Source organism: Zonotrichia leucophrys, chromosome 3, assembly GCF_028769735.1.
Source record: "Zonotrichia leucophrys gambelii isolate GWCS_2022_RI chromosome 3, RI_Zleu_2.0, whole genome shotgun sequence".
In the NCBI taxonomy this organism is placed as follows: domain Eukaryota; kingdom Metazoa; phylum Chordata; class Aves; order Passeriformes; family Passerellidae; genus Zonotrichia; species Zonotrichia leucophrys.
In genome coordinates this window covers 84439042-84461202 of record NC_088172.1, presented here as the reverse complement: position 1 = coordinate 84461202, position 22161 = coordinate 84439042, and the positions used below count along the sequence as shown (strand labels likewise).

Here is a 22161-nt window from a genome sequence, read left to right as displayed (position 1 = left end):
GTCCTCTCATACACCAAGAGCCAGACACCTCCATTTCTCATCTCAGCAAGAGCTGGGGAACTTGATTCTCCCCTTAGTGACTTGCTGGAGTCCTGTTAACTTCTGGAGGATGACTGGGGGGAAAAGAAAAGGAAGAGGGAAAAAAAAGATTTGAAGGTGAATGGGAGGGATGCAGTCCTCTCTGCATCCTACAGCAACTCCCTGAGCATCACCTCAGACTGTAACACAAAGCCCAATGAACTGCATGAGCTGGCAGTCATGGAAATCCCAGAGCAGGACTGAGTTCAGCTTATTTTCAAAATAATCCTGGCTCTCCTCTGCAGGAAAAACAAACAAAAAAACAAACCAGGAGAGAGAGGATGGTTACCTGGCCCCCTAAAAGCTACAAATGCCTGCATAATCCTATAGCTACAGCTGCAGACCAGAATTTATTGCCTTTTTGTCAAAGCCTGCACTGCAGAAAGCTCTACCAACACAGACACTTCACATCCCTGCAAACTAGGTAATTGTCTTGCTGCTGCCCCATATCTCCTGTGGACAGGGAAAGTGGCAAAAACCACAAAATTTCCTGCAGGAGCGCAGGAAACTACACATGCCCAGGATTTTGCAAGTTCCCAAAGTTTAGGCACAATCTAGACACCATCTCTGGAGTACAATTATTTGACAGGGACAGCACTGTGACAAGCAGCCTCAGGTCAGGTGAGAAAGCTGCTGTGCCAGACTGACACTGCACTATTAACCCAGTAGGTAACCCAGCCCCTTCCACAAACAGATCCTGAAATCCTGGACAGTTTGAAAAAAAACAAAAAAATGGAAAAGCCTAAAAAAGGCCAGAAGAATCACATCCAATGCCACACCAAAAAACTGCCCCACCAAAAAAGCACAGCTGAAAACTCAGCCAGAGGATAATTTTTCTTTTTCTCTATCCATATCCTTTCTCTGGCAAGAGCTTTGTAAACAGATCCCTACTCTAAGGAAATACAAGATTAAATGACAAAAATATGCATCTGAAACCATCAGTCTGTTTCCCCCCCTTTCTGATTCACCCACCTCATGCATTTTAAACCTTGTGTTGAATGCAAGTGACAACAGAGCTTCCACTGCTATTACAGCCTGTCACAGCCATTTCATGTCCCATTTATCCAAGTTAGAAATTATCTTTTCATTTGTAAACAACCACCCTTACACTGCCTGCAGTTCAGAAGACTAATTAGAGTTTGCCTGCCTCCTCCACACTCACAATCAGGCACAGAACCCCAGAGAGGAGCACAGAGCAGCCCTGGGGAGGGCACACAATGGGGCTCCTTCATCGCCCACACAGGCTCCCACTGGCCACTGCAAAGCCCTGTCTCTGTCTCAGATTTGTTATGCGCAGATGAGGCATGGGAGGTATCCATAACAAGATAATCCACTGGATTTCCTATCTTCTAACCACAAGGGAGTCAAAACAAAAAAAAAAAAGAAATTATGATTATTATCAATGTGCATCATGAGTTGTAAAAGCATTTACCTGCAAGCCACTTGGTATGACCTGTGCCTGGTTCACACAGTCTGAGGGGCAGGGGCAGGGGCAGCAGCCCCTCCTCAGGCACACCCAGCAGCCTGCACCCAGACCCAGGGATGCAGGGGCACCTGGCAGCTCAGAGGCACCACTGGAGGAGGACAGAGGGTGTTGGGATCTCTCGCTGGTCAGAGTGACTCTGAGAAAAGTTGGAAAGTCTCTTCTCCCAGCACTTGAAGAAGGAGGCAGAGCTCTTCAGTTCTCGGTCTCAAGGTTGTTTATTGTTTCTTGTCTATAAAAAATTTTCTCTTGTTCTGCTGAGGTCAGCTCAGCCAGACAGTTTGAGGCACTCTGTCTGCCCCCAGGGCAGTGTTATGTCTTTATACTAAAAACTACATATACAACATCCACAATTACTTTCCAATACCTATCACCTATGTTAGACAGTGAGTTTCTACTCTAAGCCAGTCTGTAAATGCCAACATCACAGCAGAAGATGGAGGCCAAGAAGAAGAAGGAGAAAGGCTGGACACACCCAGTCCCTTCCATCTTGCTTCTTGAACTCTCATACCAAAAACCCTGAAATCTACTTTTCTACTCCATGATAACTTCACTATTATTCTACTTAAACTGTTGTGGCTTGCTGATCTTCATCTAAGGTTGGTACCTTGCTCCACAGGTCATAATGAAAACCACAGGCATCCTGGGCTCTGTGCCAGGGTCTCTGAGCCCCCTGGCAGGGTCTTGGCTGCTCAGGACAGCCAGAGGGATGTCCTGGGTTCCCACCAGTGGGGAGGGTCTGTGAGAGGGGAGCATTGCCCAGGAGGCACCACCAGCTGTCAGCCAAGCAGCAGCCACTGCACTTCTGGGCAGGCTGTGCCCTCACACACAGCCCCCCTGGACCCCTGGGAGCACTCTGCAAACAGTTTGCTTTCTCTCTGCATTTCCAGCACAGACCTCAGGGTTTGTGTGCATGACCCAGTTCAAGAGCCACTGAGAGTTTTCCTTCCACTTTTAACAAGCTTGAGTCAAAGCAAGGCCTTGAACCCTGTGCTTGCAATGGAAGCAGAGCCCCTGGAGGATCCCCAAGCCACTGCTCGGCCCAAGGTAGCACAAGCCAAATCTAAATCACTCCCCACAGATTATTTTTCAGTCTGCTTTCAACTGGCTTCTCAAAAGCCTGGGAACCCACCAGCTAATCTATCCTATATTTAACCTTGCCTCTAAGAAGGTCCCCTAATGTTTAAACTAAATCCTTCCCTTTTTGCAAATCAAATCAGGAGATGTTTTGGCTCTCCACAGTGGGCATGGAGACCATTCATCATCTCTCCTCTTGCTACAGACATTTGTATATGCAAAAGACTGTAATCTACCTTCTCCTCTGTAAAAATAAGAAAGAAGACACCAATTTTCATTTAATTCCTCCCTCACTCCCCCTGAGTTATGATTTTAGGATAATGTTTGTTTCTTTCAATTTTGGAATCCCTTCAACCAACCCACTTCTCACAGTCCTTTGGCTAAGCCCACAACAGTACAAACAGACCAATTTCCTTCTGAATCCATCTTTCAGTGCATATTTGCAACCAAGCCAGCATGTTGTTGGCTTTTCTCTGTTGGCCCACACTGAATCGGGTTCTGGTGGTTTTTTGTTGGGTTTTTTTGTTGGTGTTTTTGGTGGGGTATTTTTTAGGTTGGTTGGGAGGGGTTTTTTTTTGTTAGGGGTGGGGACTTTTTGGCTGGGCTTTTTTGGTAAATTTTATTTGGTTTCTTTTATTTTTTTAAGCTCATCTTCTTCTTTGCTAAACTCCACTTTTGCTCTCCACAGCTGGCTACTCCCAAACTCTCCTTTCTATTTGCCCTCACTAAATTATTTCCCATTTGTTCCAGCCCAAGAGATCACTCTGAATATTCCATCTCCACTTGTCAAAGCCTTGTCACCTTGTCCAGCCTGGACTGCAAATCATCCATCAGTATACAATTAGTCCTACCCATACCATTAAGGAAAAACTGAGCTGGGACAGACACTGCACACCTCTGACAATCTCTGCTAGGCCAGATTGGTAGAGTGCCACTTCCTACGTGCTGCTTTTCACCAAGTTGGGTCCTCCCATTAAATAGCTTTATTTAGAATCAAGGTCCCTGCCTTATCTGCAGAGATAAGATATGGCCTTATCAAAAGCCACACTAAAACAAGGAGTTATTACATCCACGTCTTCTCCCTTGTTGACAAAAGCTCATAGAAGGAAATTCTCAGAAATGAACAGTGGCAACAATATTAATGTTGCCTTTCCCTTGCCTTGAACTGCAGATAAAACTCAAAGTTCCTAGACTTATCTTTTGCCTTATTCTTTTTAAAGGCTGCTATCTTTGCCTTCCCCAGCACCCACCCTCCCTACATTCTCTAATACAAATATTAATGGTTAAGGCTGCATGTCAGCTCTCCAAGGGATCTATGGCAAACAACTTATGGCAAATGACACAGCATTCAGCTCATGTGAAAACAGCACATTACAGGTGCTCTTTGATTTGTCCTTTCCCTCTTTTCCCTCACTCCTGAATTCCTATCACACTGTCTCAGATGTTAATAGTGACCAGAAACTCTGGAGTTAAACTTGTGAAAGGAGATTTAAGGAAGCCAGAAAAGAATTAAAAAAAAAGCATCAAGCATTTCAATTTCCTGCCTTAGCAGGGTTTGCTTCTGGGATTTTCTTTAAATCTTGACAGTTACCTGAAAAGAGCCCCATATATAGCTATTCTTTAGTCTTATACATCAGACAGCTGGGAATTAGCCCACAGTCTCTCCCCACACTCCAGTGAGCCCTGGGGGCAGCCCATCTCCTCCAGGAGAGACTGCTACAGCACCGTGCAGCTCCCTCTTTGTGGCATTGACACCACTCTGACGTCTGCCAGGCACATCTCTATTCCAGACCACAGTGAGCACTTCTGCCTTTTAACAAATGTAGCCAACAGGAACAGGCTGCTTGTTCCTCCCTCAAACCTAGTCCTTGGCAGATAGTGATACTTCCTCGTTAATTCATTCAAATTTCTTCAGTGTTTTCAGCAGGACTATCTCCCTTGCTTCCTGCAGTAACAGAGGCCCTGAAAGGAGCTGACTTTGCCTCTTCAGGATGCTTTCTGTTCAAAATGGCAGTGCCTAAAGACAGCTCACAGAAATCATTAATTCCTTTTGCTTCCAGATTTTTCTCTTGGAGCACCCAATTTCATATACAGGTTAGAAAAATCTTAAAACCATTCAGCATGCCCAAAACTGGAGGATCTCACCAGCTGGCACTGATCACATGGAGTCCCTTCAGGGATGACCATGCTTAGGAGAGGCTCTCCATTACCTTCACCAGAAAGAGTCCTACAAAACTGAATAAATTTATTAATGAGATCTTCCAGTATATTTTTCCACAAAATTCTCCTTGTACAGACCCATGTATTTGCATGAGGTCTATAGAAAAACTTGGGAGAAGGAGATTTTAATGCTCCTGACAGTTTCATTCATGATAACGAAGCCAAGAGAGAAGCGAAAGGCACCAGCAGGAGTAAAAGGAGATAAAACAGCAGAGCAGATATGGATCTTGTGAATCCTCTCAAAAACAGTGTTGCAACAGCAAAAGCATTTCCACCACATGCTGAACACCCCATGTATCTGTAACATCCCCTTTGTGAGACAGAGAAGCAGATGTTCAAATGTCTTCTGCAGCCTATTGTCTGCAAATGCCATGAGCCCATTTTTCTCTACAGCCCCATCAGTGTTCCTTAATAACATGGTGTGTGGAAACAGTATTATTCCCCATCTCCCCTTCCCTGTTATTTGGTCGCATCCTTGCCACGTGACAGCTCCTGTCGTGCTCCTTCCCTGCAACTGATCACACATTATATCTGCTGCCACTGAAGGGCTCTCCCTCCTCACAGAGCAGCCTCTGGGCTCCAATTCCTCACAGAGCACAGAACAACCCAAACCTCAGTTTCTGCCTCAGCTGCAGGTCGTCGTTTTCAGCTGGCACTTACTGGAGGGGACAGAACAATTCTGCACCTCCCTGATCCTCTGCGGAGGATAAAGGGATTTGTTTCTCATCCTGCCTCATGCCTGCATCCTAGAACAGAAGCTTCCAGAGGGCTTATCTCTGCTTGCAAACCCAGTAGTAACAGCTTGTTGACATTGAATTCACAGTTACAGATATTACTAGATACCCAGACATACACTTTTTTCCTAAAACTCTTACATGATGCAAGCCTGGAAGTTGTAAAAAGAATGACTGTGTCAGTCAAAAGTACCATTTTTGATCAGACTGGTCGTACCAACAAAAGTCTAATATAGGTTTAGCCAGCACAATCCTGCATGGGAAAAGGAGAACCAGTCCCACTGGTGTCTGAAACATTCATATCACATGCATACACACATGGATCAACAGAGCTGAACTTCACAGGGTGCCCTTTACCTATTCAGTACAAAAAGGCACATCATGAAGCCTGTGAAGGGCATTCTCCCAGGATACCTGTGTAAGCAAAGCACTCCTACAGTGGATGTAGCTACACCCATAAATTTGGATTTTATGCAAATACAGCCAACTCAGGAGAGGTGAGACCCAGGCACATTTTCAGACACAGTTTGCCAGCACAACAAGAACAGCACACCAAGTTTACAGGCTCACAGCTCTGCCACCCTGACTCACACAGCTACGCCAACAGAAATCTAGCACTGCTAAAAGTGCTATCTGTAGTCTAGACAAATCCACGTGGTGGTCTGGCACTCCAAAACTCAAGTTGATAATAAGAGACTGTAAATACTGAGTTATAGCAAGACTATATCCCTTAATGAGCTCCCATAGATAATTTATGCTCTTCTTCCTATGCTCAGCCACGCATTTTTATTTTCTCATACATCACACTGATGCTGGCAGTAAATCTCTACAATGTCTAGTCCTCCCTCCATAATAGGAAAACTCATTAATATGCCCCAGCTGCTTTAGGACACTTTGACATGAATTTATGAATATTCAATTTCCATCTAGTACTCAGCTTCTTTGTGTCCAACCACTGCTGTCTTGAGGAGAGGCTGCCAAAGATTTCGTAACACTTTGAGCCCTTGCATTATGAAATCAGCAATATGTTTAGTGTCAATAAAGCCCTGGGAACAGCCTCATTTTTCAAGAGCCAGTGGCAATTGGAGGCCTTCAGCATCTTGCCCAATCAGCTTGCCCAAACACTGTGTTGCAGCAAGTGAGGCCTTTCACACCACAAAAACTGTCACCTCAGCACAGGACACCTGTCATTGCCATGCTGAGAGCAGATTTCTTGCAAAGCAGAACACACCTCCCAGGAAAAATAACTTGGAGGTGTGAGTGATTTTTCAGCTTTGATGAAAACTGGCCAGATGAAGGAAAAGGAAGATTTTGTGCACACCTCAATGCATTATTCACAAAGAAACACCAAAGCTGGGGTTGGAAGGGACCTCCAGAGACCATCTGCCCAATCCTCCTGCTAAAGCAGTTTCATTTAGAGCAGGTTGCACAGGTAGGTTTTGAATATCTCCACAGAAGGAGACTCCATAACCTCTATGGGCAGCCTGTTCAAGTGCTCTGTCAGCTCAAAGTGAACATTTTCTTCCTCATACTTAGATGGAACTTCCAGCTTCTGCCCATTGCTTCTTGTCCTGTCACTGGGAACCACTGAAAATAGTCTGGTCCCATCCTCCTGACTTGGCCAGGTAAATTTTAAAATATCTGAAATCTAAACCAGAAACTGTAAGTTTCATAAAAACAACTGGAATTTTGGTTTCATGCATTCTCCTCCTCAAAACTGGAGAAACCAAGAGCAGGCAGGTGTCAGAGCCTCCAGCAGAACAGCAGATCTGGGCAGCACCTCGTGCTCCTGACAGCTCCATTCTTCCCAGCACTCCCATCCACCCAATCCAGGAGCAAAGCAGCACAGCCCTGCTAAGGATTTAACACTGTTTGAGTCAGCACATACCGTGCTCAGGCAACTGTGCCTGGAGAGCTGGCAGCCCCTGAGGGGTTGGACATTTCCAGGGGCACCATCCTTAACCCCACAGAAGTCCTACCACCCCATTCCAAGCAGTTCCCAGCAGCAGCAAGAGAGGAGTCAGGCACCGGCCCCCAAGCAATCTCTAAGGCAGATAAACAGAGGAAATGGCTCCACTTGGGAGGTGATTCAAAGCCACAGCACATATCCAGCTGTGAGCACTCTATCTGTTCCCTTCTAAGAAAGAGCACCATCCTCTAAGCCAGGCTTTTATCCAGCCCAGGAAGACAAGGACCTTTTAAGTGGTAAGTGCTGAGCATAATTCATTTTCATCCTTCACTTCCTTTGAAAAAAGTAATGGGACAAATTTAAAAATGAGCGAGCAGCTTGAAAATTGGTTTAAGCTTCTGTAAACCCATCTATCATTCAAGGCACAAGATTTGTTTTAAACTAGTTCCACCAGAGCAGTGAACATTAGATAAAGGAGGTGAGAAACACTGCTGTCAGCAAGATGAAAACCTGAAGCACAAAGCTGGGATGGGAGCTGGAATTTTCGAGTGAGGGACCATTAGTTTATTGATGGAGAACTGGGAAGAGCTAGGGACAGAGCAGTCTATGGGAGTAATTATACTCTTCTAATCTTAATTTCATCCTAAAATAAAAGCATAATGCTGTCAACACCCTTCCTGCCCTAACCTGCTAATTCATTGGGTTCTGTTAAAGAGCTGTCCCAAGTATGATGCAGTTCTAACACACGAGAGACCCCCGCTCTCTGCTGCCAGGCTCTCTGGGCACATGTTCATAGCTGCAGTGCACAGCTCATCACCAGCCAGCACAAACCCACCACATGGACAAAACAGCAAGATGAGCAGCAAGGCAGAAGCACAGACACAACTTAAACAGTCCATTGTGAGCCTCCAGGGAAAAATACTGAGCCCAGGATGTCCAAACTCCTGCTGCACTTCACACAGCTAATCCCTTCCTACACCTGCAAAGGGCATTTCAGCACAACCAGAATATCAGGACTTACTCAGTTTCCAGAAAAGCAGCTCAGCCCTCCCAGCCCAACACCAATAAGCAGAGAGTTTTCCCAGCCCTGTGCATGCAGCTCTGGCCTGCAGCCAAGCAGCTCCCACACAGCTGCTGAGTAAGAGCAGCCCTTCCACTCGATGGTCCTTTTGGCACCCCGCAGCAAGCTGGGACACTCCTTGCAAAGGAGCAACAGAGGCAGCTTTGGCTCTGCCAGAGGACACAGCCCTCCCATGCCATGTACTGCAGTGCTGCAATGCCAGCTGATCAGGGACAAGGACTCCAGAGCAATTCCAGTGGCACTTACCCACTCAGAGGTCTGCTCTTTCTGATCTCGAAGAACTGTGTTCCCGTGTGATTGTATCTGTATTTTGCCTGTTAAGGGAAAGTAACGTGAACAGCCAAGCAATAAAATAACACTGCTGAAAAGGTGAATTTCAGTTCTGAGTTCCTGCTGAAACACAAAACAGACAGTAAAAGCTGTTGACTCTCAGACATGAAACATATGGCATGTAAAATAAAGCAAAACTTGTCACTTGTCTTTTTATAAGACTTATTAACAGCAGTAGGTGCAGAATCATGTATTAAGGTTGACCATCTAAAATGACACTCAAACTCAGCATTTGAAGGTTATAGACTCTCTTTTTCACTAGGTCCTGCTCACTGCTAGGTTGCAAGTTTGGAAAAAAGTCTCCCACATGGGCAAGAGCTTACCATAAGCATAGCTTACCCTAACCAATCAACATAATCCATTGTCTGAAAAAACTTTATTTCCTTTAGAAGTCTTTCAACTCCACCAGCCTCATGGCTCACCTGTGACCTGTCAACCAAAACCACTGCAGGTGCATCCCTTCAAACTTAGAGACTATAAACCATTCTCTAAAAAACACAATGCTCTTGAAATGAAAACAACCAGCTATGTGCAAGCCAAGGTCATTAGCTAACACTAACTGCAGAAAAGTTCATCACAAATGATGCCAGCAAACAGTGAAGCAAATCTCAGCACCACCTTCCTAGCAGCATCAACAGAAGCAGCCTCTTCCCTGCTCCTTGTGCATTTCTGTCCAAGCAGCAATGCAATAAATCAGACCAGGAAAACAATCTGTTAAGTAACACCAAAAACAAAACAAAAAACCCAATTAAGTTTTGTAAAAAAATAAAAAATAAAAAAAAATCACACTGCCCTTATTTTTGCTAGGTTACTTTTCCAGTTGAATCTCCTTCCTAATCTAGTATCTAGTACCTAAATTCTATTCCCATCAGAATGTCCATGCCAGTAAAACTGATGCTACCAGGGCACTAGCAGGTGACCCCATGGAAGCTGAGAGTTGCTTGCAAGGTATAAATAGCACAGCTGCTGGATGTATAACCATAGCCTAAATAAAAACTCCAGCTCTCACCAGGATGCTCTGAACTGACTTCAATTAGAGTTCAGAGCTTTCCACAAACAAGGCTTTACTTCCCTCCTGCCTTCAAAACTAACTCATGAGGCCCTCTCAGGGTGCTCTGCACAAAGCACACATCCTCCTGCAGCCCTCAAAGGAAGCCCAGACACTGCTCCCCAGCCCCCTTTGAAGCTTTTCTGAACACAGACCCAAGCCCTGTGCCTAAGGCCTGCTCCTGCTACACAGCAGAATTCAGGATTTCAAATCCACTGTGGGGGGAGGTGGGGGTAAGGTCATTTTTGGAGCTCTGTATGGCACGGAATCCTCTCTGGCACAATCCTGGGGAGCAAGAAGCCTCCTGCCCTGGCCCAGTGGCTGCCATAGAGAAGAGAAATGCACCATCCCCCTGCAGAGCAGGCAGGCCCAGGCTCCCAGCCCAGGGCAGCTGCTGCAGCTCCAGGCCTGCCTTGATCCCAGCCATGAGTGCCCCCAGCTCACCACGCCTGCTATTTCTGGATGCTCTTCCAGCTGCCTCCCATATCCTTCTTAATCCTTACCAGCACTTCACACTCACTCCTCATCCCCCCACTTTCCCCACATACACAGAAAGGCAGAGTTTAGGAAAAAAGGGAAACAGAAGAGCAGCATCTGGGCCAGCAACCTTCCCTGAAATTATCTGTCAGCAATGGAAAGGCAGGAATTGGGCATGAAGCAGTGACAGACAGGCTAGACAGATGTGCAGATCCCTGATGAATCCCCAAGCAAGATGGACCATCTGGAAGGGAGATGCCTTTGCTCAGTCCCTGTGTCACAGGCAAGCCTGCCCACCTTGGGGTCAGGAGAGCTGCTTGTGCCCCTCACCCCAGTGACAAGCACTCCCTGCAGGCTGAGCACACAGGCAATCCTCAGGGAACCCACAGGGGCTGCCCAGGCAGGGAGAGAGGGTTTGACACAACACTGGCTCTCTCTCAGTGGCTTTATGACAAGATGCCGTATTATTTCTCCAGGCATCATGATCCAATCATAATATCCTCATACATCAACTTCAAAATAAGCACTTCTATTCCCACTAATGTCACTTCAGTTAAATTTTTCAGTATGATTTAAGGTTATTACATCTCCCAGAGGACTGCTATGACAAGTTCAGTGCTGCTGGTGCTATCACAAATCCCTGGAGGCATCCCTTTACCCTCAAATGATCTCAAGCCCTTGCAACCAGCTAAAGCTTCAGTAAAGCTCTGTTAATTCACACCAGGCACAAGTCACCCTTCATTCCAGAGAACACACACAGGAGAAGGATACTGCAGCATCTTCATGTAGGTCTGTATTGCCTGGAGCCATTCTGGGATTGTCATGGAGAGCTTGTAGTTTGGCACTGGCGGCACTGAGGGCTGGACATGAGAAAGAAGATGAAGAGGTTAGACAGGCAGGGCTCCCTGCAGAGCAGATAAGTGATTTACTGAGCAGTGGCATGTGCTCAGTGCAACACAACGCTGCAGCACAGATGGTTTAAGCCCCACGTGAGCTCAGGCATCAGGCAAAGTCATCCTGCTGACCAGGGGGCTGCCCCAGCAGCAGAGCCTGCCCTGCACAGAGACTGTGGCAGGCTGATCATCAGAGCACCCCTCAAACACCCCCTATGCAGGCAGGCAGTGCAGCACAGAAAGCCTCTGCTTCCCATCCCCCAGTGCAGGGCAGTTTGGATGAGCAGAGTCCCAGTACTGACTCTGCTGTGCTCCCTCCCCCTGGAAGCCATTTCAAGTCTCATTTCTGGCCTCCTTTACCACAAGAGAAAGATAAAAGGAGACAAGGATCCTGGGCTGCATAATTTCCCATCTGCCATATGTCTGCAGCACGCTTGCTGGGGAGGGAGAGCACAGCACCTAGAAGACCACCTGGGACCCAAATATTTAATGACATTAAAACACTTAAAGATATAGACTGGCAACATAATGGGATTTTTCCAAAATCTCATAAGACATCTGCTTGTGCCTAAGCATTTTAAGAAGGCAGGCCCTCAATCCACGTTTAATCCCCACAGCTACTTGGCTCCTGAGCCTGCAGCCATGCAGGAAAGGGGCACAGCCTTGTCCCAAGTCCACTTATTTCAGGGATGAAACTACAAAATATGGGGTCAGCAGATATTAAAGTAGGCAGCATGACTAAAAAGAAGTCAGCACAATTCTCACAAACACAGTGGAGGAAGCAATTTGAATATTAATGCAGACTCAAATTCAGGAACCAGCAATTTGGGCAGCTGTGACAAGGTGCAAAGAAAAGTGTCTGTGGGACCACATTAGTGTAACCATAGTTTAAAGCTCATAAAGTGACATATCATTGTCCTTAATATACTTCAAGTCAGCAATTACTGATAAGAACAGCAAGTACAGGTGGTATGGGGCATCTCTGCCACAAAGACTGTCCTCTCCAGTTCCCATCTCTGTTAAGATTGTGTGTTTGCTTTCAGAGAATGGAGCACTGGTACTCCCAAGGCAACAAAACCCAGAATTTACTACACACAGCAAGTTACTACAGTGAATACACTGTGGAGAAGGGAGGAGAAAACACCAAACCAGAGACTCCTACACTCCTGGCACACAGAAACAAACTGTAAGTGGCAAGCAGATGGCGAGGCTTCCAGCTCGCCCCCGCCATCCCAGTGCTACACGGTGGCTCCACACATGGGCTGTCTCCTCTCACCACTGGGAGTTATGAGCAAGACTCATTAGCACTTCTTAATCATGATTTTCATGCCTAAGCTCTTCATTAGAGGAATTTTCTTTTGGTTCCACAGGTTCCTTTCCCACCCAGCCCCTTTGGGCTGGATGAATTATTCACCTGTCCCTTCCAGCACGAAGGCCTCAACACACCAGGTAAGGCTCAGGTTCCAGAAGCAGCAAGGAGCTGACAAAGGGAATTCTGGCAGGGCTGTCACACCTCCCTGGGAGGGCCATTTCTGCTCCAATACACTCAGTCCTTTGCTTCAAAGATACAGAAGCTCTAGGTGCATGCACTGCACTTACACAACACCTGAGCAATGGGAGCCCCAGCCAGTGAGGGCCTGGCTGCTGCAGAGGTGGGGATTCCATCCTTTCCCAGCCCTCACCCTGCTGTGGGGGCCAGGACAGCATCCCACAGGGACAGCAGCAGTGTGGACAGACACAGCCCTTCCTGAAACCCACAGAGGCCACCCTGACCAAGGCGACAGGTTCAGACCCCAGGTGAGGTGCTCCCCATCTCCAAGGTAGGTGATCATTATCCAAGAAGGGTGATGGTGTCAGATACCAGAGCATAGCCTAGAAAAGAGAACTAGGGTTTTCCCACTGGCTAGAACACATTCCAGTTACCTCAGCAGGCCTGCTGGGCCAGAAGGCCCAAGCCCCTCCAGATCTCAGGCAAGAAGGGAGCAGCATCCATAAGCCTGATCCCACACAGGGCAGCACTGCTCTCCTCTCTCCATGCAGGGCAGGCAGGACACACACCATGCTGCCAGCCAGGCCAGGCACTGGGGAGCCTCACACAACTCCCACTCCCTCCAAACACGTTTCCCTCCCTGATTCTGCCCCAGCTGCAGGAGGATGGATCCTGGGCACCCACCCAGCACGGAGCAGAAGCCAGGGCTGCACGATACAAGCGCAGGAAAGCACAGCTCTGTTTCCATTGAGGATGCAGCCCTCCAGCTCCTGGGATGCATCCAGAGCAGCAAGGAGCAGGCAAGAGGTCATGGATGGCAAGAGGAAATGCCGACACAGCACTACAGGCCATGAATTTGAAAAGCAAGTGAAATTCAGACGCGAGTCAGATGAAAAGCCTTGACCTTATATCAGTCTTTCCAAGGAATGGCAGCTCCAGACAGTGGAGCTGCTGCAGTGCAAGACCACGTGGCAGAGCTGGAGACTCATCCCATGGCTGGAAATGCTGTAGTCTCACTTTACCACAGACATCCTGTGTGGAACTCCTTTTGCCCAAATCCACTGTCTCACTTAATGACCAGAAAGTCATTTTCTGCCAGCTCCCCCTGCAAGCACTCTGTTACTCAGCACAGATGAAGCTGACAGGCAAGAGTTCTCAAAGCTGCTGAGAGGTTTAATTTATTACAATCTCCAAGTACCTCCAAGATCACAGAACAAGTAAAGGATTGCACAGCCCTTCCTAACCGTGAGCCTGCACTATTTGCAGAGCTCAAGCCAACAGCCAGAGGTGGGGACCCCACAGGTTCCAAAAGTGCCCTTGCAGACAAGCCAGCTTTGTGTAAGGACTCTGCCTCTGAGAGAGATGCAGCCCTGCACCTCTGCAGCTTGCATTTGTTGCAGTAAGGACAAACCTCACAGACACAGTGGGGAGCTACTTACACCCTGTGTGTATGATTGCTGAGACTAATGCCAAGATGATTAGAGCAATCAAGTGGAGCTTCTTGGAGAGGGGATGAAAACTCTCTCCCATCACTAGGGATTAGGAACAGATCAGATGCAGAAATGGAGCAGTTGCACATGCCACTCACTCAGCCTGAACCAACTACCCATGCAAGCAGATTACAAATCATCTTCTCACAGGCATGAGTTTCCCTCATAACTCCCAAACAGCAGCACCTGGTCTTTTGCAGGGTGACACACACCCTGCAGCACAAGCCAATTAAAATAATTTGTACCACCATTTAAGGAACAAGACTCCACTCACATTCCTACTCTGATCCAGAAATTACCATCACAACTTTGGTAATCCACTTCCACTTTAGCAAAAAAACCCTGCTCCTAAACTTCATTTGCTCACCTGAGCTCTGTTGGCCCTATTAAGGACCAGACAGTCCTCAAACTACTCTCTGACCCCAGAGGTGCCACACTCAGCCAGCAAGAGCTACTTAGTCACAGAGGGTACCAGGTCCTCCTGCCCCTGAAGAAACTAATCACTGTAACAGGGATTTTGCATCCAGGCACTGTTGGAGGAGTACAACTCCTACAGCACTGGGCACTGAGCATCAACATCAAATCATTTGGTAAGGCAGATTTCAAAACATTTTTATTCTGCCCAGCTTACACAGATGCTACAGAGAGTGATCCCAGAGCTGTGGCACTGAGCAAGAAGCCATGGGCAATGCTCTCTGGGACATTCCCACAGGAATGCAGTGTGCAGGCCAGACACTGGAGCCACTGGCCTGTCTCTCACCAGATGCTCTGTCAGTCACCACGGGTGTCACCAGTAAAAGTTGCAAGCTCTGGAGTTGGGAAGGAAAGGATGAAAGTCAAATCTAGCACGTGCTTTGCCATCTCTTAACACTAAGTGGGCTTGCAGGCCATCCAGACTGGCATAAGCTGGTCAGGCTGCTGGAACAAGAAGTTCTGCCCAGTCCCTGCCCTTTCATTTCCACCTCAAGTGCTTGTGTAAGTACAAGATGAACCACAGCAAGGAACCACAAACTCAGCATAACCTGATTATTCTTCAGTTGGATGTGCTCCCCCAGCCAAACAAAGGCTGGTTCCAGCACAGGTAGAGCAGAGAGGAGAGAGATGATCCCTTCTGCACCTGCACTGGACTGAACGTTGCAGAAGAGAGATGAAAGGCCTTCTCAGCCCGCAGCTTATTTGACAAGCACCTTCTCAATACAACCCTACACAACAAGATTTCGACTCCCCTGTGCACAGAATTTCCTTTCTACTCCATGAAAAGAACAGGCATATGGTTCATGTCAGTATCACTGACAGCTTGGACCATGACAGCAGCAGCCCAACCATCTCACCCCAGCACGCACAGGGGTACGAACCAAGCCAGACTCCAGCGGTCAGCTCACATTAATGCTGCCTGATGTGAGCAGTGAATCAAGCTCAAAGTCTGCCAAAGCAGAGAGTGTTAAAGACATTGTGAGCAGTAATGCAGCACAGTGCTAAGAAGCCTTGGAACAGCAGCAGACATCAACATTTTATTTGCAGTCTGGAGGAAAAAGACTTGGGTGAGGCAGAGCTATTTGGGGCTTGTACTGAGGAACATATCAGACAAAAGCATTTGGAATCTTTCCACATACTGGAAAAGAAATGTCTGAGTTTTAAATCCCTTGTTACATTTGAGGAGCAACGCTGTGTTTAAGGAAACACCTGTGTTCCAAAAGCAAAACAAAAACCTGCTTTAAATTGCACAAAATGCTTCACTCAGTCCCTGAAGATTTAACTTTTGTTTTCTGTTTTTTTCTCCCCAAGCTAAAAGGAGGAATTTTCTTCCTGCTTGTTCCCCAGGACACCCAGCGCATCCCCTAAGCACCCGCAGCCCCGTTCCCCGTTCCGGGCGCTTTGGGACAGCGGACACCCCGTCCATCCCCGCAGTGTCCCAGAGCATCCTCCGGCAGCGGTGTCACCCCCTCCCAGCCGGTCCGGAGCGGCGGACCGCGGCAGCCGCAGGACGCGGCCCCGGGGCCGGCTGTCACCCGCCGCCCCGCACGAGGGACGCACGGCGGCTCCGCCTTACCCGAGCCAGGCGGGCGGCGCTCCGGATGGCCGCGGCCACGGCCCCGCCGTCGGGATGCACCCGCTCCACGTGGCCCCACATGCGCTCCCAGGTCTGCCCGTCCATGGGGAAGCCGCTCTTGTTCACTAGGAAGAGCGAACCGCCGTCCCGCTGCTGCTCCTGCTCCTCCTCCTCCGAGCCCCCGCCGCTCCCGCTGCCGCCGCCGCCCGCCGCCCGCGGCTGAGCGCTCCGCGACCGGCCGCCCTCCTTGCCGGCCGCCGCACGCCGCCCGCTCCCGCGGCAGCCGCCGCCGCGGCCCGCCACGCCCGTCATGGCCCCGCGGCCATGCCCGGGACCGGCACCGGGACTGGGACCGCTGCCGGGATGCGCCCCACGGCCTCGCCGCCGCCGCCCGGCCGCTCTTTGTATGTGTGTATGTGTGTATGTGTGTATGTGTGTGTGTGTGTGTGCGTGTGTGCGCCTGTGAGGGGCGTGTGGAGGAGGCCGGGCGGGGGCGGTCCCTCGCTAGCGACGCCGGCCCGCTCGCTCCGGGCGCCCCGTCCCGACCCCGGTACCGGCCGCGGCCGCGCAGGGGGCGCGCCCCGCGCCGCGCGCCATGCCGCGCGTTACCGCGCGACCGGCCGCCCGCCCGCCCGCGGCGCGCCCCCATTGGCCGCCGCAACAAAGAGGGGCGGGGCCAGCGGGGCGGGGCGGGCCGCCACTGGCCGAGACGCCGCCGGGAGGCGCCCCCTGCTGGACAGCGCGGGACACCACAGCCGGGCGGCGCAGCCCGAGCGCTTTCTCCCTTAGCCGAGCTGGGCCGAACAGAACCGAACCGAACCGAACCGTAGCTTGTGCCAGGTCGAGCCATGCCATGCCAGGTCGAGCCATGCCATCCATGCCAGGTCGAGCCCAGCGCAGCCGAGCCCAGCAGAGCCGAGCCCGGCCCCTCCGAGCGCGGCGATCCCCTGAAGCCGAACCCAGCCCAGCGCAGCCCGAGCCCAGCCGTGTGTCCCGGTCCCCAGTGCGGGATGGAGGCCGGAGGATGGAAGTCCGCCTCGGAGAGAGCCGGGCTGTTCGCTCTTCCCAGCAGAGCTGGGAGATCCCTGTTAAGCCCGCAGCGGTGCGGTGGTGGCAGTGAGATCCTGAAGGCAAAGCGCCTGTGAGGGGAGGGCAGAGGAGCCCCAGGCCCGGCACAGACCGCCCTAGCCGTGCTGCCCGCTCCGGCGCCCACCGTGCCCTGATGGCTGTGGCCACGCTCGGACGAGAATTTTCAGCTCTTCATGTCAAGCACAACAGTGTCAGTGTAATAATGCATCTCCTAGAGCTGTGAGTGACCCCCCCATCAGATACAAGTAGTGTGAAAATCATTGCTCCCATACGCTCAGATACTGCTGCTGCTCTGATCTGCCCTGCTCCCAGACAGGAATAAATTTCTGCCGTCCCTAATCAGCTTCCCGAGGCTCTCAGGAGCCAGGAGTGCATGATGAGTTGCTAATCACTCTCCACAGGAGCCGATGTCTCTGTGAGTCCTAGCAGTAATCCTGCCTGCTGTCCCCTGGCCACATGGCATGCCAGAATCTCACCGGGGGCTCTAACAGAAGGGAGGACAGCAAAAAGCTGCTCCCTCAGCTAAAGCAAATCAAGGGCTTCAGCTTACACGGCTTGCTCAGTGTCAGCTTTCAACCCAGTGTAGAAACCCCCCAAGCTGAATGTGGGGCTCTGTGTGTAAATGGCAACACAATCCGGGGGAAAGGGGCAAAGGTCAGGGTGGATTTAGAGCTGCTGTGAAGTCTTCACCCTCTCCACTATGTCCTGCATTTCCCTAATCATAAAGCAAACGCTGCAGATGGAGGGAAAATGTGCATCCATGCTGGGCAGAGATGATACACACACCCACACCCACACCCTGCTGGGTTTGGAAGCAGGATCCCAGGGGAAGCACAGTCTCTCCTTCTGGAGCCCAGATGATGCTGAACATCAGCAAGATGTGAGAGCACCAAGAGGAGTTCCCAATGGGAGATGATGAAACACAGAGACCCAGAGAGGCTGCAGATGGCTGCAGACACAGAGGAGAGGGCTCTCAAGGTGCCAGGGGAGGCTCAGGCAAGACAGTGCAAGGAAAGGAAGGCCAAGAAAGCCTGTGAGTTCACTGGAGCAGAGCCAAGGGAAAGCCTGAAAAGACCTGGATCCTTCAGACCTGGATCTTAGAACTAATGGGACAGTGCAGGTGGTGGCATCCATGTGTGAGCAGCTAAGGGACACACTGCATGTGCCAGAGCCTGGAATGCTGGGATTACACAGCACAATGTCACCTTCAAGGATGCTCATACACAAGCTGGCTGTCATGTATATCCCAGAGCCTTGCTCCCTGTTGGAACAGGCAACCATGCTGAGGCTGTCGCAGCCCTGCTCAGTGCTGCTTCACTGCCCAGAGCAGCCAGGAACCTTCAGATCATGTTTCCCTACACCCACCCACTTGTTAGCCACCCTGGGAGGGTGAAGATTAGAGTGATGCCACGTGCTTTGCAGTTCAAAGCCTCCTGCATCCACCTGTCAGGGCGTGCTCCATGCCAGAGGGAAGGACTCTCCCTGGCCAGACAGGTCAGGGGCTTGGCAAGGTTTGGACACCACAGCTCTGCTCACAGCAGTCTACAGCATCCAGACCACTTCCAATCAGGACTGAAACAAAAATTCTTACCAGCTCCTCCCTGACACTCAGGTAGAAGAGTGACAAGTTGAACTCCCAAGGTCAGTCAGTGTGTCCAAGGCCAGCTGTGGGCTGGACAGGCAGAAGTTAGCTGGGGTCCTGGAGCTCAAGGCAACTTCAAAGCAACAGCCTAAGGAAATAGAGTCCCTAAGTCCCTACAACTAAGGGAAAGTCTTAATAACCCTCTCACCAGCTACAAATGAGGTGTAAAAATAGAATAATGCTGCTTTGGATTAGCCAGAGCTCTCCCTGGTATTAGTTATGAACAGATACTCAAGATGAGTAAGGGCAGGATGGGATATACATCATGCCCCCAGCTTTCACCTCATGGGGCCACTTGGTTTTGATACCATGACTCTGGGCAGAGCTGCCTTCCTCCCTGCTCTGTTTGCAGGTCTTCCTCTCACACCAGACTCCTGCCCAGCCTCTGTCCCAGTGTGCCAGACCTGTTTGACTTTGAAATTCAGTCCCTTTGTATGGATGTACCTTTCTAAAGCTAGCTCTGAACAACACTTCCATCTACAGTCCTAGTGCAGAGCTCATTGCTACCACAGCTGCTTTCTGGGTCAAAGGAACTAATTTGATCATAGAATCATCATGTAAGAGGGTTTTAACCTTCATTATTTCCAATTGCAGACTCATTTAAATGCAGCATTCAAAAGGCCCTGCAGTGCAATTACACAACCAAGTGCAGGAAACCTAATAGCTCTTAATTTGCACCATGGCAGCAAGGTGATAGCAGCATTGGCACTTTTTCCAAGCAGGCTTCTCCAAAGTGCCACCCCCACAAGGAGTCCCACTATCCTGTCCCTCTGAGAGCAAGCAGCAGTGAATTCAGCCTGGCCACACAGCAAACCCTCACTGCCCTGTGCTGTTGAGCAGAGGAAGTTCATTCATGTATTTATTTGGACTTGTCTGGGAAAGCACTTCCTCTATTACCCATTGTTTCCAAACAGCCCTTCTCATGCGAGGAGCCAGCAGGAGAAGGCTTTCCTGGGCAGCAGCTCCAGCCTGGCCTGGCCTCAGAAGAGGGAGCTGCAGCCAGGCTGGGGAGGGATGACAGGTGTCATTTGCTGTCTCATGGCCTGCCAGGTCTCATGCTCCTGCTTTGCTGCTTGGAAATTCAGTGGTTTTCTGCTCTGCAGATCTTTTGCCAGCACAGCTCCAGCCTTTTCTAAGATCTTTGTCATGGCTTGTCCAGACTCTACTTTCAACAAACCCTGTAATGTGAAAATACTTCTCACTGTGAACAGGAATGCCTCTCTGTGCTACCAGGGCCATAAGGGGGGCAGCAAACCCAGAAGTGAAACAAGACCAGCAGCAAAAGATGGTCTGGCCAGCAGATTGCCCTTGCCCCTGCCCTGTCTGGCCAGCCCTGGCCCTGCAACCTTGGAGCCCTCCAAGCCAGGCCATGCAGCAATTCCCCCGGTCCCAGTCCCCAACATACCCTTCTCAGAGCCACAGCCTGGCCCTGGTGCATTTGCTTTGCAGGCAGGCAGAGGGCAGCAGCCCAGACAGCAGGGGCAGGAGACACGTTTTGTTCTTACCCTCCTACTGTGAAAAATGGATATTTTGTGATTGGATTTTTGCAAATATTAAAATGAATATTATATGTGTTATGTTAGAAAGTGATGCTGTATTCATTCTTTTAAGTAGTGTGTTAAATGTAGTTTTAGGTTATAACAAAATGTTAAAATAGAAACTATGCTATATAAGATACATTTTTTAAAGAAAGGACTCACAGCGAGATAGCAGCCATGGCCACCTAAATCTTTCAGAGAAAGAGAATTTATTGCCCCATTATCAGAAGAAATGAAATTCTTCCTGCCTTGCTCAGCCCTGAAGACGCCGTCAGGATTCAGAGGAAGAAGTTGACACTGACCAGACAGAATCCTTTGTTTGAATGGAATTTGTGATCATGTATGAGGTGTATGAATATGCAACGGGCTATTGCTTTTAAGGGTTAATCCTTTGTTAACAGGTGTCCTTTTTCAGGCTTATGGTGCCCAGAAAAAGGTATCTGGATGTCTGTAACTCTTTGTTTCTGTTGTCTCATATTGTCCTAATCAAAATTGTCCAAACTGTTATTACTCTAACTATATTGCTATTTTTTGAACCATTTTATTATCATTAAACTTTTAAAATTAAAAAAAAAACCACAAGTGATTAGCGTTTTTCACACCAGGAACAGAAATTTTCTTTTGTGCAAGAAGGGTGTTCAAATCTGCTGCCATCCAAGGCAGTGCTGGGAAGCAAAAGCTTGTTTATCTTCTCCTCCTTCCTTCCTTCCATAAGATGGTAACAGGACAGATCCAGACCTGGGCTGTTTCCTGGGTCAGTAAAAGTGGACTCTAACGCTGTCCCAGTATCAGTTACTGGTGGAGCAGGAAATGTGCCCAGCACCTCCAGCTGGCAGCACTCAGTGCAAAAACCTCAAGCCTGGATACCTTGCCAATGAAAGAGTCTGATGTCTTTACAAACAATTTGATGGGTGAAGGTGTGGATGCTAACATCTTTGAAAAGGGGCTCAATGTCTCTGCTAACTGTGGGCAGCAGGTTCCTTGCAGAGCCCTGACAGCTCAGCCACTGAACCAAACAAGTGGGGTCTGCACAAGCCTGAGTTTCTGAACTTTGGGGTAAAATGGTAGGTTCAAGGGGGGAATATGTGGTAGGCATTTAGTGAAGGCTGTACCTTTCTAGTGCCTCAGCCAATGGAGAAAGGGAGAAATATGTAGTCGGGAGTTCAGAGTAAAAGGAGGCTGCGCCCTCCAAAACCTCGGGAGAGAAGGGTTTGCGGGCTTGTGCTCTGGTGGACTCTTTTCCTTTATGCAAGTAAAGTTGCAGGACTCCTCTGTCTCCTTTTTGGACATAAATCTCTGGTGTTAATGGATTTTTCTGGCACCAGCTTGGGCACACTGTTCTGCCAAAGCCAGGCCGAGTGACCTCAATGGCTTTCTCTGCACTTAGCAGCCAGCAGAGCGGCTGCAGGCCAGCATGGATAATCCTACAGGGGTGCTTCAGCTTTGCAGAGGGCAGCAGGAAAATGCAGGTCAAGAAAATTTGCCTGCCCTAAGTAAATTGCATTATTGCAATGCAAATATTGGCCCATTTCC

At 49.3% G+C, this 22161-nt stretch overlaps 1 protein-coding gene across 2 annotated transcripts in view; it reads right to left on the bottom strand.

The window, feature by feature from the left end:
* The window catches only part of VASH2 (vasohibin 2), a 34484-nt gene extending 17813 nt beyond the window's left edge, over positions 1-16671 (bottom strand). For both annotated transcript variants that reach the window (XM_064709087.1, XM_064709088.1), the window contains exons 1-3: positions 16360-16671; positions 11209-11297; positions 8829-8885 (exon numbers count right to left, since the gene is read on the bottom strand). In XM_064709087.1, coding sequence (XP_064565157.1) covers positions 8829-8885; positions 11209-11297; positions 16360-16671 — 458 coding nt within the window. The remainder of the gene's footprint in view (positions 1-8828; positions 8886-11208; positions 11298-16359) is intronic.
* Between the last annotated feature and the right edge of the window lie 5490 nt (positions 16672-22161).